Raw genomic sequence first — 27,843 nt, forward strand, 5'->3', positions numbered from 1 at the left:
GACTACAGGCGCCCGCCACCTCGCCAGGCTAGTTTTTTTTTTTGTATTTTTAGTAGAGACGGGGTTTCACCATGTTAGCCAGGATGGTCTCGATCTCCTGACCTCGTGATCCGCCCGTCTCGGCCTCCCAAAGTGCTGGGATTACAGGCTTGAGCCACCGCGCCCGGCCTGAAGAATCTTTTAGATTTGCAGTTTAGGTAAAATATGCCCCTTGAAGCAATCACAAACCTTAGAACACACCACCTCATTCTGCTCTCTGTTTCCCACTGTTCATCACTGTCAGCCTTCTGACATACCCTGAACTTAATCTGTCCTATGTTTTCGTCCCTTGGGCACTGAGATATCAGATTAACTCACTAATTTAATAAGCAAATCCCTGCTATTACACTAATAGTAGAGAGATGGAAAACCTATTTGAGGCAGCTTGTGCATTTAAAATAAGACATTTGAGAGAAGTAGTCATTGGCCTTTGTTAGACAACCTTTTAGTGACTCTGATAGTAGAAATTTATGGCTGATAGAATAGACAGTCGGAGCTACCAGCCTTGTGGTGCTGTCCAGTTACTGCTTAATATTTCTAGATCGCTTTAGGCTCGCCCTGAATAAATCTCCACTCTTTGTTCTGTTTCTGTTCCTCATTATCTCAATTTTTATGGTATCTAGCTTTCCGTTCCATAGGAACAGCTCTCAGATTAATATTTGTGTGTGTGTGTGTGTGTGTGTAACATTTTAACAGATTAGAAGACTCTCCAGCCTTATGTGTGTATTTTTGTGGGGTTTGTTTGTTTTATTTTTTTGAGACAGGATCTCACTCAGTCACTCAGGCTGGAGTGCAGTGGCGCAGTCATGGCTCACTGAAGTCTCAACCTCCTGGGTTCTGGCAGTCCTCCTGCCTTAGCCTCCTGTGTAGCTGTGACCACAGGCACATGCCACCATGCCTAATTTTTTTTATTTGTAGAGACAGGGTCTTACTATGTTGCCCAGGCTGGTCTCAAACTCAGGTTCAAGCGATCCACCCACATTGTCCTCCCAAAGTGCTGGAATTACAGGGATGAGCCACTGCACCCAGCATTTTTTTTCCCCCCCGAGACAAAGTCTTACCCTGTTACCCAGGCTGGAGTGCAATGATGCGATTTCGGCTCACTGCAACCTCTGCCTCCTGGGTTCAAGCAATTCTCCTGCCTCAGCCTCACTAGTAGCTGGGATATTACAGGTGCCTGCCACCTCACCCAGCTAACTTTTTTGTATTTTTAGTAGAGACGGGGTTTCACCAATTTGGCCAGGCTGGTCTCGAACTCCTGACCTCAAGTGATCTGCCCACTTCGGCCTCCCAAAGTGCTAGGATTACAAGCATAAACCACTGTGCCCAGCCCAGCCAGCCTTATTTTTAAATGTTTGAATAAAATACGGGAAGCTTGTTGTGAACTTCATGTAATGAGTATTGAGTTGATACAACCTAATGAGGTTGTGATGTGGGAGCCTAAGGTTGTGATGTGGGAGCCTAATTTGGTTTGACCTGATTTCCTCAAATTAAAGGCAGCAAATCCTGTGATGAATGGAAAGGGAAAAGGCGACACAAATCCTACCTATACCATGGGATAGTTGAGTACTCACTTGATTCTTTACGACCAGAATTGATTGCTTATAATAAGTGGTTTGTTGATATTTTTCCTAATTTATTTGACCATATTAGTAAGTGAATTACACATTGGAGACCTGATGCTCTAAAATCCATTGCCACAAAACAGGGTGTCAGAGAACAAGCAGTTTGTCTAAGGAAAAAGAGAAGACATCCTCCCCAAAGTGGAAAGTAACTGTGCCAGAGGTCTGTATAACAGGGCTTCTTACAGAATAGATGGGGCTGAAATGACTACAGAATAAATGGTGAGTTGAAGTTTGTGTTGATTTTGTTTTTTTGATCCAAATATGAGCCTCCAGGCAGATGACATTTAACCTTACCCTCACTGAAACACAAATTCGAGGTCACTGCTCCTGATAGTCATTGCAGGCTCCCAGAGCAGACCCTTAAACTGTAGGATGGGTTCTGCTTTCTCAAAGCATTAGGAGAGAATTCAGCAAAATGATGAAGCATGGGAAGAAAAAAGGATCTCTTCAAACTAAGTCAACCCTTAGAAGGCTTGGAAGAGTTAAAGCAGAGAGAAGAGAATATACCAGACATCTTTTATTCGCACTTTCTTTTTTTTTTTTTAATTTTTGTGGGTATGTGTGTGTGTGCGCACATGCATGTATATATATATACACACACACACACATATGTGTATATATACATGGTTACATGAGATATTTTGATATAGGCATGCAATGTGTAATAATCACATCAGGGTAAATAATATATCCATCACCTCAAGCAGTTATCCTTTGTGTTTCACACAATCCATTTATACTCTTTTAGTTATTTGTAAATGTTTGATTAAATTATTTTTTACTATAGTCACCCTGTTGTGCTAGCAAATACTAGGTCTTATTTATTCTTTTATGTTTTGTATCCATTAGCCATGACCCCCCTTTCCACCAACCCCTCCCCAGCCCTGACTACCCTTCCTAGCTGGTAACCATCCCCTAGTCTCTGTCTCCATGAGTTTAATGACAGATAAGTGAGAACACGCAATGTTTGACTTTCTGTGCCTGGCTTATTTCACTTAACGTAATGACTCCAGTTCCATCCATGTTGTTGTAGATGACAAGGTCTCGTTCTTTTTTATGGCTGAATAGTTCTCCACTGTGTATATGCACCACATTTTGTTTATCCATTTGTCTGTTAGTGGACACTTAAGTTAATTCCAAATCTTGGCTATTGTGAGTAGTGCTGCAACAAATACGGAACTGCAGATATCTCTTCAATATACTGATTTCCTTTCTTTTGGGTATATACATAGGACCAGGATTGCTGGATCATATGTAGTGTCGCAGGATCCTTGGGGTGTTGCTTTGCCAGCCAGAAACCTGTGACTGGCAGCGCCTTCTGCCCTGAGTATTGCTCACGCCCTTTGGGCTCATTCTGCATACTCAGCTCAGCAGGCTGCACTCAACTTGTGCTACTGGCCCAGATCCCACACCTCCCAAGGGTGAGCCAGGCATGGAACAGTGAGGGGTGTGTGGGCAAGAGAGCTTGGGGTCCGGCCACTGCACAACCAGGCACGCTGGCTGCTGCAATGGGGCAGGCAACTCCAGGCACCAGCACAGGTGCCAGCTGCATGTGAGGCTGCAGTTGTACCAAACGTGTTGTACGTGGCTTCCACTGCAGGCCGTCTGGACAAGGGGAATGCGGCGGCGCCTGGAAACTTGGAGACGCCAGGAACCGCAGAGCCCAAAGAGGGTGTCACAGCCATGGCTCAGGGAGTGCCTGAGTCGGGCTTCTCAAAGAACTGCAGCTCTTCTCTCCTTCTCATCTTCCACAGTGTGGCGAGCAGTGGGGCATGTTTCAGCCGTTTGTGTTACAGCTCTTTCAGTCCTGCCATTCAGCAGGTCCTGAGATCTTGACCTGCATCCAGGAAGAATGATGTATATGTACAACTGGAGATCCAAAGTGGGAAGCTCCTTTCCGCGAGCAGGTCATCCCTGCAAGTGTCCAGTTCTCACCAGAGAGGAGACCAGGATTGAGTAGCTCCTATGCACAGGCAGGTTGTCCTGACAAGTGTACAACCCTCAGCAGAGAGGAGACCTGGAATGGGTAGCTCCTATCTACAGGCAGGTTGTCCCATCGAGTGTTCAGCCCTCAGGGGAGAGGAGACTTGGAGTGGGTAACCCCTGTCTGCAGGCAGGTTGTCTCATCTCCATGAGTTTGGCTGAGTCCAGAGTTTTTATGGGTTTCAGAAGGGAGGACGTGCATGCTAATTGGTTCATGGGCAGGCCTGGAAAAAGCACCGTAAGTTCTCACTCAGGGCCATGGACTCCACCCAGAACTGACAGCCTAGTCCCCATGGTTCAGGCCATTTCTGGCCTGAAGGTGAAGCTTCACTGGGGACCCACCCCTTTCCACCCAGGAGCCTGTCGGCCTCCTGCCACCATCAGTCATATCATCCATGGCACCCAGGCTGTTCACGCCAAGAGACACCTGCAGGCCTGCACCAAGCCACCCTCAGCCTACCCTCTGCCTCCCTCCCATGCTCGTCAGCACCCAAAGTCTAGAGGGGACTGAGGCAGCATGGGGCTGGCGTGTCAGCACTGCCCTGAACACACATACACCTGGCCGGGTCACAATAGTGCCCAGCCTCAGCCTCAATTTTGCTCCAAAATCAGAGTGGGCGCTGGGAGCAGGGAGAGACCAAGTAGAAAGAGCTGGCATTTCTGAGCCTGCAGGGGTAGGGGGATCTTCCCGGGCCTCCAAGAGCACAGGGATGCCCAGGTCTGCAGCCATGGCTGGGCAGGGCTCCCACCCTGACAACTTAGGAGGGAGCAGGGCTCCTGCCTGTTTACAGCTCCCCCTAGACTCTATTTGTAGTTTTTTTAGGAACCTCCAAACTGTTCTCCATATTGATTGCACTAATTTACATTCCCACCAACAGCATACACAGGTTCCCTTTTCTCCACATCCTTCCCAGCATTTGTTATTGCCTGTCTTTTGGATAAAAGCCCTTTTAACTGGAATGAGATGATATCTCATGGTAGTTTTCATTTGCATTTCTCTGATGATCGTGATCATATACCAGTTTGCCATTTGTATGTCTTCTTTTGAGAAATGTCTATTCAGATCTTTTGCCCATTTTTAAATCATATTGTTAGATTTTTTCCTATAGAGTTGTTTGAGCTCTTTATGTATTCTGGTTATTAATCCCTTGTCAGATGGGTAGTTTGCAAGTATTTTATTCCATTCTATGGGTTGTCTCTTCGTTTTGTTGTTTCCTTCCTTTGCTATGCAGAAGCTTTGTAACTTGATGAGCTCCTATTTGTCCATTTTTGCTTTGCTTGTCTGTGCCTTTGGGATATTACTCAAGAAGTGTTTGCCCAGACCACTATGTCTTGAAAAGTTTCCCTAATATTTTCTTTTAATAGTTGCAGAGTTTCCGGTTTTAGATTTAAGTTTGCAATCCATTTTTATTTGATTTTTGTATATGGTGAGAGATAGGGATCTAGTTTCATTCTTCTGCATACAGATATCCAGTTTTCCCAGCACCATTTATTGAAGAGACTGTCCTTTCGCCAAAGTATGTTTTTGGAACCTTTGTTTAAAATGAGTTCACTGTAGATGTATGAATTTATTTTTTGGGCTGTCTATTCTGTTCCACTGGTCTACATGTCTGTTTTTATAGCAGTGCCATGCTGTTTGGGTCTATAGTATAATTTGAAGTCAGGCAATATGATTCCTCCAGTTTTGTTCTTGCTTAGGATATCTTTGGCTATTCTGGGTCTTTCACCAACACTTGACTGTTAGTAGATGAGCTTACCTCCTTGGAACTATTAGTGCTTCATCTCTTTTCAGAGTCTAGACATTCTTCACTTGTAATTCTTCTCTATCTTCCACTAAGGGGTAATCAGTCTTCTGATGTCATAGTTTTGTTGTGTGACTTCCAAGAAGATATTTCATTGACCTGTAATATTATTGGGGATTTATCTAATTTGCCAATGAATATTTTTTCCTATTATCCACTTTCTAACCCCCTATTGGCATCAAGAGTAAATGTGAGACTCATATCTGAAGTAGTGACCCAATGTCATGGTGTTGTGATACGACAAAAGGGAGGAATTACATGAAATCTAATATATATTTTGGAATATGTTCAATTTGCCAACACATTGAATGTCTTTTAGCTTTACAAGTTTGTTTTCTCTCAGCATAAATCATGGGATTGACATCTATTAGTCAAATAGGCAAACTGTTCCCATCTTTCACCCTGTCAGACCATTAGAAGATGGACCACAATAACATATATTTTTCCTTTTCCAAATCCAAAATAAAATTTGGAAAAAGCTGCTAATTAGAATTATTCTCCAAACCCAGTTAAAACTGAGAACTACTTATTCTGTCATAAAAACTTATGAGAGATTTCCTAAGTCTGTATACATACAGAGATATAGTTCTGCTTATGATAAGATGGAAAGAGTGCATCGTTTTATGATTTGGCAAGAATACACTTGATCTTAGCCAAAAGGCCCGGAAGTGATGACTTGGCAAGAATAAATGCTTGGCATTTACTTATTCATGAAGCATTTACAGGCCAGGCAAGGTGGCTCATGCCTGTAATCCCAGGGCTTTGGGAAGCCAAGGTGGGAGAATCTCTTGAGGCCAGGAGTTCAAGGTTACAGTGAGGTATGTCATGCCACTGCACTCTAGCCTGGGTGACAGAGTAAGACCCTGACTCTTAAAAAAAAAAAAAAAATTACAGAAGAGCCAACTAATGAAAACACAGAGGAGACTTGTATCTATATTGTTTGTAAAAGGTAATACTTCGCTTTATGTGTTTAAAAATACATATAGAGCTTTTTTAAGGTGGATGTGTTCAGCATAGTGATACTCATTCCCGTAACTTAATCTAAAATGAGGTGGAAGTAGGGCAGGCGATTAAGGGAAATTTCTTGTACTGAAAGTAGCACAGGAATTAGAGGCTAATTCATCCTATTAATGAGTGTCTGAAGCAACACTGGCTGGATCAAAAGATAAGAACCCCAGAAGTTTTCCTAGGTTGTCAAACCAAGATTAATGGCACAGCAGTCAGGAGGAGCTATTGCCAGTGTAGTGGAACATGACAGCACACTCTCTTTTTTGCGAGTAAAGCAATTCACTCAGCCATCTCTAGAGACTTACAAAAGCAGATAGATCTCCACATTTAGTAAAATCAACACTAATAGCCTTCCATCCTCTCAATCATAGGAAGCCACAGCTGTGAGACATGAATTTACTGTAGCCATCCACATATCCAGTTGGTTCTACCACCCAAATTTTACTTGCAAGTATCTGTTTCCATCTCTAATGATCATTATGACCACATCTTGGGATCTCACATGGATTACTTTCATCTCCTAATTGGTCTCCCTTCTGGCCCTCTTCGAGTCCATTCTCCACCAGCAGCCAGAGCAATCTTATAAAAACACAAATCAGACCATGTAACCTCTTCCTGAAAATCCTCCAGTGGCTTTCTATGATTAGAGTAAAATCAAGGCCAGATTGTTCAAAGCCCTGTATTTATAGATATAGCTTCTGCCTCCCTCCCTGAATTAAGTTCATTCTTTCTCCCTCTTATTCACAATTTTCTGCTGGTTCCTAGAACTTGCACTTTCCCATCTCTGGGCCCTTGCACTTAACAGTTGCCTCCATCTGGAGCTCACTTTCCCAGGCATCTCATCACATAGAAAGATCTCTCACTCCTTCAGATCTCAGCTTAAATGCCACCTCCTCAGAAAGACTTCTGCTTGTCACCTTATCTAAGTAAGTGCCTCCTGGTATGTATCTTAATCATAACATCCTTTTTACCTCCTTTCTAACACCAAATTTATTATTAATTGTAGGCGAATACTCAGTTTTGTCCACTTTTCTCTCTAGAATGAACTCAGTGAGGACAAGAACCTTTTCTGTATTGCTCCCTGTGTGTTACTAATGATTAGTAGAGTGCCTGGAACACAGTAAGCACACAGTAAATTTTTTTTTGATGACGAACTAATGAGCGAACAAAGGAATGATAAGTGGTACTAATTTAAGCTAGCAACTTAAAATATTTGAGAAACTCTTCTCACAACTCAACAGATGGTATCTTTTGTTCACTTTGTTACCTCCTACCATGCCTCGGGAGTTAAGTGAAGACATGCATTTCAGCAAGTATTCAGTGAATATTTATTAAGTAATATATTTAAGGCTCTGTCGTAAGCACTGCTGGGAATACAAATACAAGTAAGATCTGTCTACCAAGACTTACAGGTTAGTGTTCTTAACAGACACATTTATAACTAGCTATAATTCAAGGCAGAGTGCTGTGCTAGAGGTATAAACAAAGAGCTGAGGGGCATGGAGGAGGAAGAGAGAAGTGATAAATTTTCCTGTGCCTACCGTTGGTGTTTCAAACTGTGACATTTCAGTGGAGTCATAGCTCTTCTGCCTCATGAAGCCCTGCCAGCTACCTAAAGACTTCGTGTTGGAACAGAGAAAAGATGACCATTTTCCTAGAGCTGGTGATGTGTTAACAGAACAGAAAGGCAGTAGGAAGATGTGAGGCAAAGTGGGAGAAAGCAGCAAATTCCTATTCAGATTCTATATTTACAAGGAGGTAATGCTTTCCACTCATTTCTACATTTGGTCATACTTATAATTTACTTTCACGAGGGTCATACATTTCCATATTGAATATAAAACAGTAGCACAAGGGAACCAGAAATATATTTTGAATTCAGCTTCCATGAGAAAGCCATGAAAAAATATACCGAAGCAGTTACTGGCTGATAAGTGAAAAATGGAAGAAATAATTTTTGCCAAGAAGCATGAGTATCATTTGCTGAGAATGGATAGCAACAAGCAGACTATAAGACAGCAACAACTAAAGTTTAACTGTTGGAAGAATTTTTAAGAAGAGAGATGGAAAAGATCAGGATTGTTAACCTATTCTTAATACTTGAGTCATATGCACACTCATTTCACAGTCTAACAGCGACAGCAGAAATACCTGCAAATTCAAAGTCAAATTGAGTGCTGAATTGGAAAGTGAATCTGGAAGTCCTTGCATTGCTCTTCCTTGTACCCATCTGCTTAGTTTTATTCATTCATGAAACATGAAACACTTGTTGAGCTGCTGCTTCTCTACACCAAGGACTGTGCTAACCACTAGAGAAACTTAGGTGACTTAGGACACCCCTGACACTGAAGCCGTTATACTCTAAAGCAAGCTTGTCCAACCCATGGCCTGTGGGCCACATGTATCCCCAGGCAGCTTTGAATGTGGCCCGACACAAATTTTGTACACTTTCTCAAAACATGATGAGATTTTTTTGCAGTTTTTTTAGTTCATCTGGTATCTTTAGTGTTGGTATATTTTATGTGTCGCTCAAAACAATTCTTATTCTTCTAGTGTGGCCCCAGGACGCCAAAAAATTGGACACCCCTGCTCTAAAGGGAAGTCAGACAAAGCAACCAACAATAGTGCCATAGTACAAAGTATTGTAGGAACCTAGACAAAGAGGAAATAAATACTTTTCAGAAGAGGTAGCATTAAAGTTCAGCCTTGAAGTATGGGTTGAATTCCGTTAAGCAGCAAGGGAATGCAGGAGCCCTGTAGGCAGAAAGGAAAAGGTAATGGCCGTAACAGAAACAAGGAAGAGTGAGAACATATAAAATGCCTTTGGGGGACTGTGAGCAGCTATGACGCGAGAATAAGATGCATGATCAGGAAGAGAGGATGATAGGAGATGTCACTGAGAAAACCTTAAATGCCATATTTAAGACTTTATAATTCTGTAGATGACAGGGAGCCTCTATAACCTTTTGAGGAGGAAGAAACAAAGATCTGATAACTCTGATTATGTGAAAGATAGCTCTGACAAGTGATGCATGGAAGATGAGTTGAAATGAAGGGAAGAGACTGAAAGTTGGGATACTAATTAAGAGGTTTATAGCAATAGTCCAGATGAGGAATGGTAAGACCTGTAACAGGAGAATAGAGAGCAGGGTGTATGTGGGAGAGATATTTTGGTGATACTCAAAAGCACTTGGCCTTTTTTTATATGGTATGTGAAAGGTAAGGACAGAGGGATCAAAAATGACGAGATTTATCTTGAATGATGGATAATAGTGATGCTACTAACCAACATAGAACTTTCTGAATGGAGGAGGGGCTCTTAACACGAGCAAAGGCAGGAGGAAGAACAGGCTTATGGGGAGAAAGTGAGTCCTATTTTGGACATGTTCATAATGAATTGCCTCTGAGGAAAGATGCACAAATATATTTAGGAGTGTGCCTTTAGAAAATAGACAAAGAGGCCAGGCGCGGTGGCTCAAGCCTGTAATCCCAGCACTTTGGGAGGCCGAGACGGGCAGATCACAAGGTCAGGAGATCGAGACCATCCTGGCTAACACGGTGAAACCCCATCTCTACTAAAAAAAATACAAAAAACTAGCCGAGCGAGGTGGCGGGCGCCTGTAGTCCCAGCTACTCGGGAGGCTGAGGCAGGAGAATGGCATAAACCCGGGAGGCGGAGTTTGCAGTGAGCTGAGATCCGGCCACTGCACTCCAGCCTGGGCGACAGAGCAAGACTCCGTCTCAAAAAAAATAGAAGGCTCAAGGCATGCAACTATAAATTTGTGCATTATCAGCAAATAACTGACAGTAGAAGCCATAGTACTAAACGAGATCACCCAAGAATATAAAGTAGGAAGTTCAGAAGCATGAAACAGAATAGTTATATTTAAATGCTGAAAGAAGATGATGAACCAAATAGTAATTTAGAGGGGAATTAGAAAGAGAAACAAGAGGAAGTAAGGTCATGGAAGTCAAAGGAGAAGGCAATTTCAAGGAGGGGATACTCACCAGTACCTTGTACTGCAATAAGGCAAAGGGTAAGAGGCCATATATGGCTTTTGCTAGAATACTTTGCATAGAATGTTTGGTAGCAGAAGTCCAATTCCTGTAAGTTAAAAACTACACGTGAAATGAAAGTAGAGACCACTACCATAGACTCAGCTTCCCAAAATTTTAGCACTGAAGGAAGGGAAAAGTTTGACTATGTTGGTTGACATTGGGAAATGGAAAGTTAAAAAGTAAGAGACTAAACATAGAAGAGAGGCAAAGGATGATAAGTTCTAGAAACCTGGCTATCAAAAGGGCAACTTAAAGTCCTTTTTGAACAAACCTTTTTGAACTTTTGGAAACCCATATCTTTTTAGTTGCCACACTGGTATTTCTGCGAGAGCTCAGGAGCTATTGAATATTAAGAACCTGGCCAGAAGACGCCTTTGTCCAACTGGCAGAAAGGGAGATGGAGGCATGGGGATCCTTGCTAGAAGTACTAAATTCCCCATATCCTAAACAATGGTTACCTGATGGTTAATTTCTCAGAGGAATTAATCTTACTGAAAATACCACTTTATCAGGTCATGCTACAAGTTACTTTTTTGCAAACACAAAGACCCCTAGTAACACAAGAGAAACATCCTTTTAAAGCAACTTCCCTCTTCATGGTGGGCTCTGGTAGGGAATCTATCGATGATACCATAGTTTGAATACTTTCAGCTAGCTGTAAGTTTGAAAAATTACTTCATATTGGCTAGGAATGAGTGGCAGGTGTTCGAAATAGGTTTTTATACTGGAAGGCTGCTGGGGATAGAAAGTGACTCATTACTGTCATGGGACACAAGGACTCCTCTTCCTTTTCTCTTCTTATGGAGTATGCTTCAACAGTCTTGTGGTAAAGAAGAATAATTTCAGCTTTTTTTTTTTTTTTTTTTGAGACGGAGTATCACTCTGTTGCCCAGGCTAGAGTGCAGTAGCATAATCTCGGCTCATTGCAGCCTCTGCCTCCCGGGTTCAAGTGATTCTCCTGCTTCAGCCTCCTGAATAACTGGGATTACAGGCATGCACCACCATGCCAGGCTAATTTTTGTTAGTAGCTGGGGTTACAGGCATGCACCACCATGCCGAGCTAATTTTTGTATTTTTAGTAGAGACGGGGTTTTATCATGTTAGTCAAGCTGGTCTCGAACTTCTGGCCTCAAGTGATCTGCCCGCCTCGGCCTCCCAAAGTGCTGGGATTACAGGTGTGAGCCACCTCGCCTGGCCTAATTGCAGTTTTTATCCCTACACACAAAAAAAAAGACCAAGTGCTTTTGAGTATCACCAAAATGCGTCTCCCACATACACCCTGCTCTCTCTTTTCATTTAATAATTCTTAGCATTTCTCACCTAGATTGTTGCTATAAACCTCATAACTAGTGTCCCCACTAGTATCCCAAATATCTAATTTATGAGGATATTATGTTTGTTTCTGCCCATTTTCGCTGATATTGAGGTAAACACTTCCTTAGTCCTCCTTTCTACTCTTTCTTCATCCTCTATCCATCCCCTGTTAGTAATCCCTCAAAAAGTAATTTTCTTGTTTTATTTAAGGTACTGCTAACTACTGAAATAAGTAAACCCCAAAACCTAAGTGATGTATCACAATAGAAATTTATTTTTCACTCACATGAAGTCCAAAGGCACCACATGGTTTGGAAGAGGTCTGCCCTGTACCATTTTTCAGAGACGCAGGCCATTGGGGTCTCTGCCATCTTTCACACACTGCTTTCCAGGGTAATTGTTTTTATCAGCTGGCAGATGGGGGAAGACAAAAAACAGTGTAAGAATGGAAGATTCTTGTGGGCCAGGTCTGAAATGAACATTATTTCTGTCTGCATTTCATTAACCAGAACTGAGTCACCTAACCCCAATTGATTGCATGGTCCCTGGCAAGGAAGCCACTTGCCAACAAGAACTCTTGACTCGGAAGGGGAGCACAATCTTTGGAGGCAGCCAGCCATTTCTGCCTCATAATTCTCATCTCACTAGGTCTCTTTAAATAACCCACATTAACCTCTGTAATATAAAGACACTTCACAGCAATGTATATTATTTCTGCCCAAATTATAAGATAGGCTTTAGATTACAAGCATTTTCTTGCCAACTGGCTGTAACTATACCACTTCGTCACATCTGACCCTCACACAGAATATCAAAGCACCTGGCCAGGCACGGTGGCTCACGCCTGTACTCCCAACACTTTGGGAGGCCGAGGCAGGTGGATCGCATGAGGTCAGGAGTTCGAGACCAGCCTGGCTAACATGGTGAAACCCCATTTCTACTAAAAATACAAAAAATTAGCCAGGCGTGGTGGCGTGTACCTGTAATCCCAGCTCTTCAGGAGGCTGAGGCAAGAGAATCGCTTGAACCCGGGAGGCAGAGGTTGCAGTGAGCTGAGATCACACCATTGCACTCCAGCTTGGGCAACGAGTGAAACTCCGTCTCAAAAAAATTTATATATATATATATATATATCAAAGCACCTAAGTGTTGTTTCTCTGAAGCATGAGAAGGTTGTGTATTAAGTTTGTCATCATAAGTTAATGAAATCTGCGTGACTCCATATTAGTAACTCTGACTAGAACAGTGAGAAACTATCCATGCTAGAAATATCTAAGTTTATTTGTTAGCATGTTTTGGTACTACAAATAGAAACTTTAAGACTAGATATCTCCTGGGATGCTAAGTGAAAAAAAAACAAAACAAAAAACATAATGCCATTGTGTATTTTGTGTAAAACAATTATTATCCAACTTCCATACTGTTAAATGAGGACAGAGGGGAGTGATTCTTGCTTTAGAAAGGGTTTTGCTCTAAGACTCCATAGCTCTAAACTCTTGAAGTATAGGATCATCAAATGACAGTAGTTCCTCACTGCGTTGTAACCCCTAGTTATCCGGAAGTATCATTTGTCTCCAGTATCAAGGGACTACTCATGCCTACAAATGAGAATGCAAGTAGAATTTGTTCTCTGCTATTCTGGACACCACCTTCTCTGACTTTTGTCAAAACACACATATTTATCCAGCAAAGGGGAGAAGGGAGAGTGCTGGGGGAAGGATCCTCAACTCTGACCTGTGATCGATTCTCTCCTAATTATATCAAAAATCAAATATGCCTTGAATATAAGATTTACTATCTTCCTGAACACCTCTGGTCTATATGACAAATTTGTGTTCTTCCTGTTAGCCTTTTACCTTGTTTCTTAGGGACCAGTTAGCTCTGTCCTTATCCTCCCCTCTGCCTGAAGTTACACCTCCAAGTTTCATTTGCTAGCAGTGAATGGCGTCTGTACCCCAGTAATTTTTCCCTGATCTGTGGACTTCTCTTCCGGCTGCAAAGGTAGTAGGGTACAGTGTGGAAGGGTAGGGATCAGGGTTAAGGACAGGATATCACATTTCACCCTGCTACACACATTGAAGACTGAAGTTCCATTTGAACACAGTCATCTTCCTATATGTTTAAAGATATTTGTGGTTACAAATATCTTGTCCTTTAGTTTAGCGTTACACTAGTTACTCTGGAGAATATAAAAGAAATATAAAATACATTCACTTAATATGTCTCACCTAATTCTTACCACAGTCCTGAGAGGAAGATATTACTATCCCTGTCTCACAAAGAGGCTCAGTGTCTTGTCTTAGGTTATAGAGTGTGTAAGTGGCAGAACTAGGATTTAAACATAGGCCTGTTTGACTTTTAGAGATGAAGAGGCAGCACTGTGAATGCCAGTAAGGAAATTTGTAAAGTAACTTTGAATCACAAGATGATATCATTATATAAGTTATATGAAAATAATTCTCGGTCGGGCGCAGTGGCTCACGCCTGTAATCCCAGCACTTTGGGAGGCTGAGGCGGGTGGATCACGAGGTCAGGAGATCGAGACCATCCTGGCTAACATGGTGAAACCCCGTCTCTACTAAAAATACAAAAAAAAAATTAGCCAGGCAGGGTGGCAGGCACCTGTAGTCCCAGCTACTCAGGAGGCTGAGGCAGGAGAATGGCGTGAACCCGGGAGGCGGAGCTTCCAGTGAGCCAAGATCACCACTGCGCTCCACTCTGGGCGACAGAGCGAGACTCCGTCTCAAAAAAAAAAAAAAAAAAAAAAAAGTAGTAATTATCTTCTGTCTTCACTTCCCTACCCCATGGCCTTTATGACCATATCTGAACCCATATGAAAGTTGATTATGGTTACCATCTTTTTTGGTTTTTGCTTTTGTTTGAGATAGGGTCTTGCTCACCACCCAGGCTGAAGTGCAGTGGCACGATCACAATTTGCTGCAGTCTCGACCTCCCAGGCTCAAGTGATCCTCCCACCTCAGCCTCCCAAATAGCTAGGAGCACAGACACATGCCACCACGCCCGGCTAATTTTTTAAATTTTTTTGTAGAGATAGGATCTCGCTGTGGTGTCCAGGCTGGTCTCAAACTCCTGGACCCAAGCAGTCCTCCTGCCTCAGCCTCTCAAAGTGCCGAGACTACAGGTGAGAGCCACTGTGCCTAGGCCTCGTCATCTTTAATTATAAAGGGAAAAACATAGTTGTGCCCCGTCTTGCTTTAAAACATGTCATGCTTCCTAGAGCTGTCTCTACTTTATTTCTTACCTACTGTTTCTCAAAATGCCAATCAAAAAGTGTCAAAATAATGATTGCTGATTTTAATTATGTTTGAAGAATTCAGAGTTTATACTATACAAATGAGTATATTGTTCTTTACAGTGGTGGAGTTTTTTTCACACAAATGTGCTCCGAAACAAAAATCAAGTTGCTAATCTTGTCAGTGTGGTAATGGAACTAGGTTTCAGTGGAAACTAGGACTTCAGAAACACTGAAGTTCTCATTCTAGCCCTTTCACTTCCTAGGCATGTAAGCTGGGTCTGTCCCTCAATCTTGCTTAGTCTCAGTCAGTCCTCTGCCATAATATTGGGAGTAGTATTTACTGCTATACCTATGGTGTAATGATTTTTTTTGAGAATCTAAAAATTATTAAAATATTTGTCTGGGTGCAGTGACTCAGGCCTGTAATCCCAACAGTTTGGGAGGCCAAGCCAGGCAGATAACTTGAGATCAGGAGTTCAAAACCAACCTGGCCAACATGGTGAAACCCCATCTCTACTAAAAATACAAAAATTAACCGGGCATGGTGGTACACGCCCATAATCCCAGCTACTTGGGAGGCTGAGGAAGAAGAATTGCTTGAACCCAGGAGGTAGAGGTTGCAATGAGCCAAGATCATGCCACTGTACTCCAGCCTGGGCAATGGAGTGAGACTCTTGTCTCAAAAAATAATTATTATTATTATTTTGATTTTTCAGTTTTTTGTTGTTTTTTGTTTTTGTTTTTGTTTGTTTGTTTTTTTTGAGACAGGGCCTCACTGTGTTGCCCAGGCTGGAGTGCAACGGTGTAATCATAGCTTACTGCAGCCTCAATGTCCTGGGCTTAGGCAGTTTTTCTGCTTCAGCCTCCCAAGTAACTGGAACTACAGGCACACACCAGCACAACTGGCTTTTTAACTTTTTTGTAGAGACAGGGTCCTGCTTTGTTACCCAGGCTAGCCTTGGACTCCTGGACTCGAGTGATCCTCCCACCTTGGCCTCCCAAAGTGCTGAGATTACAGGTGTGAGCCATGATGCCTGGCCTGAAGTATTTTGAAAACCATAAGATACACAGATATAAGATGTTATTACTTACTCATCCATTTTGGAAATATATACTCCTATTACCTAGACTCTCTTGAGGATAGAAGCCATGCTTTTTCACACATATGTAGAGCAACATAGAAGAGTGCCGTGCAGTGGGTGCTGTAATGGAGATGTGTACCAGGTACAACAGGAACCTAAGGAAAGAACCCCTGAGTTTATCAGAGGGCACCAGGGGAGGCTTCACAGAGGAGATGATGTGAATTGCCACTTGAAGATTGAGAAATTGTTTTTCTGATGAACTAAACAGGAAAGAGAATTCCAGGCAGAGGAAAAGCATATTTGAAACCCTACAGATAATTTACTGTGTCTGGAATTGAAAGGATAAGGTAAAGAGGTAAAGACAGACAAATAGGCAAGGAACAAATTATGTAAAGCTTTTGGATACCATGCTAAGGAATTTAAATTTTATATCAGAGGGAAAATAAAACTAGCAAATAATTTTGAGCAGAATTTTGATCAGGTTTCTGCAACGTAGATTATTGTGATGGCCAGGGAGCGAGCAGTAGAGAATAAAATGAAGAGAATGAGATTCTTGTGACTTTTCAGGAAAGAAAGTATAGGAGAGGGGGAAAATAGCTACTATGTTTTATGCCTGAGTAACTGGCAATATTTAAAAAAGAGAGAGAGATATATGGTTTTGAGGGAAAGCTCCAACTTCAAAAAGTGAGTTTGATGATGGTGGAGGTAGAGAGATCCAGCAGACCAAGAAGCAAAATTAAATCTCAGTGTTCAAGATGTCACCATGGGAGCCAATATAGAATGTACATTGCTGTTTTCCCTTATATCCTACATACCACAAACTTTGAGTCCAGTGTACTATTCAGAACCATTCTTTTAGTAATAATGTAGCATGCTTGTATTCAAAAAGAAATGAACTATAGTTGCCACCTTCATCTTATCCTTGACCTGTATTACTTGCTGTTTCTCCTCAGTGCCTGATGTAAAAGCAAGCAGTTATCTCTAGCCAGCTGAAATGAAGACTAGAGAAATGCAGACATCTCACCAGCATTTCTTAGTTATGGTGGTAAAATGAAAACACTAGGGCGAAGTCAATTCTATGTCTAACTGAAAATTCATTTCCTTGTCAAGCACAAGCTTTTTTACATTAATCCCAATAGGCATGAATTCTCATTAACAGCCTAAAGTGTAGATAGTGGATCAGAGGCTTATATTCAGGAGTTCTAGTCACAGTGGAACAGCCATGGATGAGTAACTTAAAGTAATAATTCTTATACCAGGGAGGCTCCAGTAATTTTACTGTTAAGAGCTGGACAGAATTTTGAGATCTTGAGAGTAAGATACTTCATACATGCTTTGTATTGTTGTCTTAACTTCCATGTGGTCTGTTAAAATAACTTATTCAAAAAGAACAATCTCTATTGAAAAAACTAAAATAGACTGGGTGCAGTGGCTCACGCTTGTAATCCCAGCACTTTGGGAGGCTGAGGCAGCCAGATCATGAGATCAGGAGTTCAAGTCCAGCCTGGCTAGCATGGTGAAACCCCAACTCTACTAAAAATACAAAACATGAGCTGGGCGTGGTGGCACACACCTGTAATCCCAGCTACTTGGGAGACTGAGGCAGGAGAATTGCTTGAACCCAGGAAGTGGCGGTTGCAGTGAGCTGAGAGCGCACCAGTGCACTCCAGCCTGAGTGACAGAGCGAGATTTCATCTCAAAAAGAAAAAAATAAAATAACCTATCAACTAAATTGAGTTTTCATGGGATAAATAAGAGTTCAGGGCTGGGCGCAGTGGCTCACACCTGTAATCCTAGCACTTTGGGAGGCCAAGGTGGGTAGATCATGAGGTCAGGAGATGGAGACCATCCTGGCTAACACAGTGAAACCCCGTCTCTACTAAAAAATATATTTAAAAAAATTAGCCAGGCATGGTGGCGGGCACCTGCAGTCTCAGCTACTCAGGAGGCTGAGGCAGGAGAATGTCATGAACCTGGGAGGTGGAGCTTGCAGTGAGCCAAGATCACACCACTGCACTCCAGCCTGGGCAACAGAGCAAGACTCCATCTAAAAAAAAAAAGGAGAGTTCAGTGTCAATTTCTAGATTTTATGAGTTTGAAAGAACCCTGGACTCACACCTTCAGATGATACTGATGATTCCATGCAAGCTACACTTGTCTGAGACATTCTCCTAATTAAATAACTTCCTTTCTATTATGGTTAATTTATCCAATCAAACAAGGTGATCTGGTATCCACTACAATTTAGAAATTCTGTAAAGTCAAAAATTAAAAATCCCTTTTTAAAATCTTATTGGAATGAAATCCATTTGATGAGTCCTATGTAAGATGGGAGCTGTCCCATCCCCTGTGTTCCAGGTTCTTTACTGACACTTAAAAACTCTACAGTCATGGCAGAAGGCACCTCTTCACAGGGCGGCAGGAGAGATAATGAGTGCCAGTGGAGAAAATGCCAGACACTTATAAAACCGTCAGCTATCATGAGAACAGCATGGGAGAAACTGCCCCTATGATTCAGTTACCTCCCACTGGGTCCCTTCCACAGCATGTGGGGGTTATGGGGATTACAATTCAAGGTGAGGTGTAGGTGGAGACACAGAGCCAAATCATATCATTCTGCCCCTGGCCCCTCCCAAATCTCATGTCCTCAAATTTCAAAACACATCGTGCCCTTCCAGCAGTCTCCCGGAGTCTTAACTCATTCCAGCATTAACCTGAAGTCCAAGTCCAAAGTCTCATCTGAGACAAGGCAAGTTCCTTCCACCTATGAGCCTATAAAATCAAAAGCAAATTAGTCATTTCCTAGATACAATGGGGGTACAGGCATTGGGTAAATACACACATTCCAAATGGGAGAAATTGGCCAAAACAAAGGGGCTACAGGCCCCATGCAAGTCCAAAATCCAATAGGGCAGTCATTAAACCTTACAGTTCCAAAAGGATTTCCTTTGACTCCATGGCTCACATGCAGGTCATGCTGATGTGAGAGGTGGGCTCCCACAGCCTTGGTCAACTCCACCCCTGTGTCTTTGCAAAGAGTACAGCCCCCTTCCTGGCTGCTTTCACGGGCTGGTGTTGAGTGTCTGCAGCTTTTCCACATACACAGTGTAAGCTCTTGGTGGATCTCCCATTCTGGGGTCTGGAGGATGGTGACCCTCTTTTCACAGCTCCCCTAGGCAGTGCCCCAGTGGGGACTCTGTGTGGGGGTTCCAACCCCACATTTCCCTTCCACATTGCTCTAGCAGAGGTTTTCCATGAGGGCTCCGCCCCTGAAGCAAATCTCTGCCTGGACATCCAGGCATTTTCATACATCTCATTAAATATAGGCAGACATTCTCAAACCCTAGTTCTTGACTTCTGTGCACCCACAGGCCCAACGCCATGTGTAAGCTGCCAAGGCTTGGGGCTTGCACCCTCTGAAGCAACAACCTGAGCTGTATATTGGCCCCTTTAGCCACAGCTGGGATGCCAGGTACCAAGTCCAGAGATTGCACAAAGCAGCAAGGCCCTGGGCCCAGCCCTCTAAGCCACTTTTTTCTCCTAGGCCTCTGGGCCTCTGATGGGAGGGGCTGCCATGAAGCCCTTCAAAATGCCCTGGAGACATTTTCCCCATTGGCTTGGTGATTCAACATTTGGCTCCTATTAAGTATGTAAATTTCTGCAGCTGGCTTAGATTTCTCCCTAGAAAATGGGTTTTTATTTTCTATTGCATTGTCAGGCTGCAAATTTTTCAAACTTTTATGCTCTGTCACCTCTTGAATGTTTTGCTACTTAGAAATTTCTTCCACTAGTATCCTAAATCATCTCTCTCAAGTTCAAAGTTCACAGATCTCTGGGGCAAGGGCAAAATGCCACCAGTCTCTACTAAAGTGTAGCAAGAGTCACCTTTACTCCAGTTCCCAACAAGTTCCTTATCTCTGTCTGAGACCACCTCATCCTGGACTTCATTGTCCATATCACCATCAGTATTTTTGTCAAAGCCATTCAACAAGTCTCTAGGAAGTTCCAAATTTTCCCACATTTTCCTGTCTTCTTCTGAGCCCTCCAAACTGTTCCAACCTCTGCCTGTTACCCAATTCCAAAGTTGCTTCCACATTTTTGGGCAGCACCCTATTCTCTGCAGTACCAATGTACTGTATTAGTCCATTCTCACACTGCTATAAAGAAATGCCTAAGACTGGGTGATTTATAAAGAAAAAAGGTTTCATTGACTCACATTGACTGGGGAGGCCTAAGGAAACTTACAATCATGGCAGAAGGCACCTCTTCACCAGGCAGCAGGAGAGAGAATGAGTGCCAGCAGGGGAAATGCTGGACACTTAGAAAACCATCAGATCTCATGAGAACTCACTATCATGAGAACAGCATAGGGGAAACCACCCCCATGATTCAGTTACCTCCCACCAAGTCCTTCCCATGACATGTGGGGATTATGGGGGTTACAATTCAAGGTGAGATTTGGGTGGGGACACAGAGCCAAAGCATACCAGCCATAGAGAGACAGTTCTAAGTGTCTGCAGTTCTTAGAGGCATAACAAACGGGGTAAGAAAACACATCTCAAAGGGGATCTAGTGTCCTTTCTTTAATGCCAGATTTTTTCTTCTAAAGTTTTATTGAGCATTTTTATATGCAGTAGACAATGTTAGGCACTATGGAAAATATAAGTAATTCAGATTTCTTTCGTGAATGTAAGTAGAAATACAACCCTAAATATCATACATGTCACACATACATTAACAAAGAAGTGTATCATTAGGATGCTTTGAGCTGGAAAAAAAACAGAAAACTCCAAATAGATTAAACAGTAAAGAAATCTATTACCTCATACAGCAAGTTCAGAATTAGGGCAGCTAATAGGGCTTAAGCTTTATTTTTCTGCAATTCTTTTAGTCTAACCCTCCTGTTGACTTTGTCTTCAAGCCAGCTGACCACATGATTTACAAGAGAACTAAGGCAGTTCTGGACATCATGGGCAGATAAGACAATATCCAGAGGCAGACAAAAGAGCTTTCTCTTTCATAAACAGGTTTGGGATCTGTTAGCAAGGAGGTAATGGGGAACGGATGCTATCAGGAACCTCAATCTAGTGGAGGAGAGAGTATGTGACAGTATGGCAAATGCTGTGCGAGAGGATATACAGTCTATACTGGTGGCAGTAGAAAGAAAGCCCTCCATTCTCCTCAGCTAGAAGGAAAGGGTAGGGCCTTGGCAGAGGCTGATCAGAGAAGACTTCACTTGGGGAAGAGGTTGTAAGTCCAGTTTGGGTCATGTTGAGTGTGAGGTACTATGGGACCTCCAAATGGGGAAATACAATAGGCAGTTGGGTATATACTGGCCTAAGGCTGAGAAGAAAAGTCTGAATAAAGAAAAAGATACAGAATATAGGTGGTGGTGAAGGCTTTGAGGATGGATGAGCTAATCTAGAGCGAGGAAAGAATAGGACCAAGAATGAGATCCTGAGGAACACTGACATTTAAGCATGGGTGGAATGAGAGTTGCTGACAGAGACAGAAAATAAAAATGAAAATCTTGTAATGCCATCTGTGTGTGGGATGGGTGTAAGCCAACTAGAACTGACATTTTGTGGTATTTATACATGTGATTTGGATAAGGAACTGCCTAGGAACCTTTCAATACCCATTCTTTGCCCAGGAGTAGGTTCTCTTCCCCAAGAAACCAGTTGAATGGTATAGTTTTGTTGGAGGTATGACTGGACCTGAAGAGTCCCCCAACCAAAGCAGAATTAGGGCATTAACATTTCTGTTCAAATGAATCAGACCGGACGCAGTGGCTCACGCCTGTAATTCCAACACCTTGGGAGGCCAAGGAGGGTGGATCACCTGAGGTCAGGAGTTTGAGACCACCCTGGCCAACATGGCGAAACCCTCTCACTACTAAAATACAAAAATTAGCCAGACATGGTGGTGGGTGCCTGTAATCCCAGCTACTCAGGAGGCTGAGGCAGGAGAATCACTTGAACCCAGGAGGTAGAGGCTGCAGTGAGCCGAGATCACGACACTGCACTCTAGTCTGGGCAACAGAGTGAGACTCCATGTCAACTTAATTAATTAATTAATTAATTAAAATGAATTTCTCTTTTTTTGCAGGAGTGGTCACACATTACTTGCCTTTTGGTTTTCCCGCCAAGAGGGAAAACTAAACCGACAGCAGACTATTGAACTGGGACATCACATCCTCAAAGCACACATTTTTAAGGTAATTAAAGCAGTTGGAACCATTTTTCCCCCATCTTTAGCAGACTTTCATACACTATATGTAAGAAACTATTTCATTGTAGTCCCTGCCTTCTGAAGTTCTTTTGCTGCAAAATTGGTTCATCTCCCAACATGTATGGCCTGTTCTTCCCTAGGCCTTTAGAACTACATTGTGCGTCTTCCAGTGTAACTAACTGATAGGCTTTTCAGGAAATGTATATGTATAATCATTGACAAGGTGCATATACACCTATAGATGTGGGCTCCATACATGACCTATCATCTCCTGAGGACAGTCATATTGTAGCAGTTAGTTGCAGGTTTTCATGATGTCTAAAAAATCACTGAGGGCAGTTACTCTTTCAATTTTTTAATAATTGTTTTAGTGATGATAATAACATTCCTGGTGCTATGATTTTCAAACTATTTACCTGGAGTCAACACTAACCTTCCTTGGAGCTACTTCCCCCAAATGTCTCTTCAAATTATATCCCAGTTTTTCTCCCATTAGTTTGAAAAACCTTTAAGAACTCTATAACATCAGCTTCTCTCAGCTTTCAAAAGGCTGCAATGGAGGACCAAAAAGAGGACACATAATTTGTTTGTGCATGTATGCATTCATTTGTTTATTCGTCACTTACTGAGGCATTGAACTAGGTACTAGAGATACAAAAACAAAAAAGATACAATCCCTAATCTCAAGGAATTTGTAGTTCAAATAACAGTTTTGGGTTAACCCACAAAAGTGGAGAAGGAAATTATCGTCCTAATTTTTATATCCCACAGTATGAGAGTTCCAATCCCTATAGCCTTTTCAGAATTCTTTTCCTGCCTCAGGATGGAGAAATATGGGTATCTTAAACAGTTCTCTGGGTCAGGCTTCCCCCACAAGATATTGTTAAAAAATGAAACCATCGTCTTCAGAGAGAAGAATGGCGTTAAGATAACTTCAAGAGCCTAGCAAATTCTTCTCAATATATAAGCACAGAACCAGAGCAGCCTGGTCGTCAGATGGACAGAAGTGAAACCCACAGTGACAAATTTTTACTTGAATCTTACTTGTCTTGTCTAACAAATCACTATACCAAAAATGACCTTACTTAGTAGGAGCAGAGTGGAGCTAAAATAACTGGCAAGGTATGGCATTCCAGTTTCAAGCAGACTAAAAAGTAGCTAATAATTCCATAAACTCTAAGAGCATTGTCCTGCTGTTAGATAGTAACTAAAAGACAGTAACTTAAGTATTAACCTTTTAGCATCACCATCTGCCTAGAATCAGATGCAAAGATGAAGCTAATGCCTGCCTTTGCTGCCCCATAAAACAAATACCACATTTGCAGAGAAGAGTAGCATAAAGCTTCATTTGACCAAGTATTTTATCCCATATGTGGAAACGTACATTTAAACATGCACTCCTGTCATTAGCACAGTTTTATCTTATATTGATGCAGACTGCATGGTTGCCTGAGATAAGACTGGCTCCATGTGTGATTCAAGCCATAAATACTCTAGTATACAGCATATGGTGATGACGTGACTGCAAGCTGAAGAATGAAGAACTTGGACTATGGTTTTCCTGGTGCTGCAGTTTACAGGATCCTTTAAATGCAGAGTGTTCCCTGTTGAGAGGCTTTAACTTCTCCCAAACTGCTAGAATTCTCAATCTGCACCAGCTGTGGGTCAAAGACAAATATAGACTTTATGGTTAGAAATAGTTCCACTTGAAACTTCTATTCAGCAGTGACACACAATCCAGTGGGTACATTCATTTTACATTTCTCTGGTTTTATCTTCATAAAGGTGACGTTTGTAAGTAACGCGCTTTAAAGAAGCTCATTGGATAAGCCCCTGAGGTTTATGATCTTAAGATACCTGAGCCACAGCTAAAGATCCCTAAGATAAAATTGCTCGTTTCTTCATGCTTTCCCTGTTTTCTTAAGTATTCAAAAATCTTGAGCAAGCTTATCACTGGCTGGTAAACAGTTTTGTAAATTTAGATTCTAAGGAAGGGATTCCATTACCATTTATTGCCGACAAAAAGATCCCTTACCTGAGCAATAGTTACAGATGCTGAAGAGGCACTTTCTCAAGCTATTTGAACATAAAATTCTCTTAAAGAAACCATGAGCTTAGAATTTAATTATGCGTTATTTTTGGCTACATCCTGGCTGGTAATAGGATCACACTTCTCTGTCTGTCATCTTTGTTGAGCTGAACTAAACTGAAGCTCTTTCCTCCCATACTTCACAAGAACAAAGGATCAACTCCACTAACCAGAAGAAATCAAAAGTCCATAGTACAAGTAAAGCTAATATTCCAAATCCAAAGCTCTGTATTTCAGGCTTATTTCTTGTGTATTTACTCCAGCCTCAGTGTGGTTCTCAGTGGTCCATTTACTGGACCATTTAGTTGACATTCATTTACCAAGGTCCATTCTTACTCAGCTCCTTTTCCCATTTCTTTTTCCTCTACCTCTTAATGAAGCCAACTAACAAAACAAATAGCACAACTTGTGAGTCTCTGAAAAAGATCAAAAACCAAGTGTTACTTCCCTTAACTATTTCCTCCCCTCACCACAAATCAATCTATATCATTATCAATTCTTACCTCTTTTTTTCTTGTTTTAGAAGAAAAGATGTTCCTATTCCTCTTTAATTGCATTATGAAATGTAGGAAAGTACAGATAATTGAATGTAATCAAATATTATCTACCATGTTAACATTTTTCCATGTTTGCTTCAATTATTTTTCTTTATTTTTAAGAAATGAATGTAACAAATATAATAAATAATGCTTTTGTATTTCTCTGTAACCCCATTTCTCTCTCTCCCCCTAGAGATAACTTGTAAATGTGTTAGGATTTAGCATATGCTAACACCGCTGACATGTTCTTCTCATCTATATTTTACACTTTTCCAATGTAGGTTCATATTCATAAGGAATATATACAACTATTTTGGGTTTTTTAATACTATAAGATTCTGTAACTTTTTTCTTTTTTTCAATCAACATTGTACCTTTGAGATTTCTCTATAGATGTAGGTCAGTGATTTTCAACTCTAGCTATACATTAAATTCTCTTGCAGAGTTTTTTTAAAAGTACACATTCCTGAGCCTTACTCCCAGAGATTATGAGTCATTGTTCTGGAGTAGAACCTAGGCTTCATTTTTAAAATAGACTTTATTTCTTAGACCAATTTTAGGTTTATATAAAAATTGAACAGAAAGTACAGAGTTCCCACATACTCACTCCCCCAACCACAGTTTTCCCTGTTATTAATATCTTGTACTGATGTGGTACATTTGTTACAATTGAGGAACCAATAGTGATACATTATTATTAGCTGCAGTCCATCCATTATGTTAGGGTCCACTCTATGTGTTGTACAGCCCTATAGATTTTGCCAAATGCGTAATGTCACGTATCCGCCATTAAGTATCATACAGCATCGTTTCATTGCACTAAAATTCCTTTATCCGCCACCTATTCATTCCTCTCCTCTTACCCTCCTCAACCCCTGGGAACCACTGATCTTTTTACTGTTTCTATAGTTTTGCCTTTCCCAGAATGTCATATAGTTGGAATCACACAATGCTTAGAATGTTCAGACTGGCTCCTTTCACTTAACAATATGCATTTAAGGTTCCTACGTGTCTTTTTTGGCTTGATAGCTCATTTCTTTTTATTGCTGAATAATATTTCACTATATGGATTACTACATTTTATTTAGCCATTCATCTATTAAAGGACATCGTGGTTGCTTCCAGTTTTGGCAATTATGAATAAAGCTTCTATAAACACTAAAATACAGGTTTTTATGTGAACATAATTTTCAACTCATTTGAGTAAATGCCTTAGTAGTGCAATTACCAGATTGTATGGTAAGACTATGTTTAGCTTGTAAGACATTGCCAGACTAGTTTCCAAAGTGACTGTGCCATTTTGCATTCCCACCGGCAATGACTGATCACTAGTATTTTTGAAAAGCTAGTCCTAGGTAGTTCTACTGTGCACCCCAGCTAGTTGAAAAACCACTGTTCTTTTCTTTTCCTGTGAAAAAATCACTATTCTACATCAGTAATTTAAAGATGGCAATATAGCAAGCATGGTAGTTAAGAGATCAGACTCCAAAAGCAGACTGAGTTCAAACCCTATCTCTCTTACTTCCTAACTGTATGACTTTAAGCAAGTTGTTTAACTTTACTTTTTTTTTTTTTTTTTTTTTTTTTTTTGGAGACAAGGTCTTACTCTGTCACCCAGGCTGGAGTATAGTGGCACAGTCACATCTCACTGCAGCCTTGAACTCCTGGACTCAAGCAGTTTTCCCACCTCAGCCTCCCAAGTAGCTAGGACTACAGGCAAACACCACTACACATGGCTAATTATTTTTATTTTTTGTAGAGATGGGAGTCTCACCATGTTGCCCAGGTTGGTCTTGAATTGCTAGTTTCAAGCCATCCTCCCTCCTTGACCTCCCAAAGTGCTGGAATTACCACCACTAATCTTACTAATCTTTAAAATGGGAATGATATTAGCCCTTACTTGGTGGTTGTGAGGATTTAATTCATTAACATATATAAGCCTCAGAAGGGGGGGCTAAGATCTCTAAGGGCTACATATATATATATTTGGGGTTAAGAGTCACCAAAATGTAGGTGACTCTTACCTACATTTAATAGTTATATATATAAATGTTTTGTATGTAACAATTATAGTAGAAGTCCCTTTATGTCTTTCCCTTACCCCATTCTCCTCCCTCCCCAGAGATAACCCTTATCCTAAAGTTAGCATACATACGTCAACAGAAAGGTCTTAGACACAATTTTACTTTAAATTTAAAAGTTGGGAAAAAAGCATATAATGCTCAATTGAATTGGTAAGAGTAGAAGAAAATGTCTGGGATTAAAAAGGACAATTCTGGAGAAGAGGGCCGAGGATAGAAAATGATTTGGAATTAAAGGTTAAGGGAGAAAGCAGCAATTGGCTGTTTTGTCTGTTTTCATCTATTGTAGTTGCTACTTTTTCAGCTAAGAATTCAGAAGTGAGGTCCTGAATCAGGTGCCAGTTACTTTTCCTTTTTTTAGTTGGTGTAATGGAAGGAACATGAACTTTTGAGTAAAGACAGATTTGGCCTCTAATTCCAGCTCCAGGAGTTGTGTGGCTTTGAGCAAATTACTCAATCTTCTCTAGATTGTTTCCTCCTATATAAAAATAGTGATAAATTCTACCTCCTAGGGCTGTTATGGAGATTAGATTACATTAGAGAAGCTAAATCTGGAAAGGCCCTGGCACAGAACCTGACACATTGTAGATCTGAAAAAATGTCAGATTTCCTGCGTTTTTTTCCTTCAACCATCATATGTAAGACATGTCTTCCATTGCTAAAAGTTTCCTCTGTTAGACTAAGGATATTTCTTTTTTTTTTTTTTTTTTTTTTTTTTTTTTTTTTTTTTTTTTT

The 27,843-nt window shown here is 41.3% G+C and overlaps 1 protein-coding gene across 1 annotated transcript in view; it reads left to right on the forward strand.

Moving 5' to 3' along the window:
• Positions 1-27,843, forward strand: part of TANC2 (tetratricopeptide repeat, ankyrin repeat and coiled-coil containing 2) — a 481,882-nt gene that overhangs the window by 403,487 nt on the left and 50,552 nt on the right. Inside the window, exon 14 of the mRNA XM_025361091.1 lies at positions 22,277-22,385. Coding sequence (XP_025216876.1) covers positions 22,277-22,385 — 109 coding nt within the window. The remainder of the gene's footprint in view (positions 1-22,276; positions 22,386-27,843) is intronic.

Source organism: Theropithecus gelada, chromosome 16 (assembly GCF_003255815.1).
Source record: "Theropithecus gelada isolate Dixy chromosome 16, Tgel_1.0, whole genome shotgun sequence".
Lineage (NCBI taxonomy): Eukaryota > Metazoa > Chordata > Mammalia > Primates > Cercopithecidae > Theropithecus > Theropithecus gelada.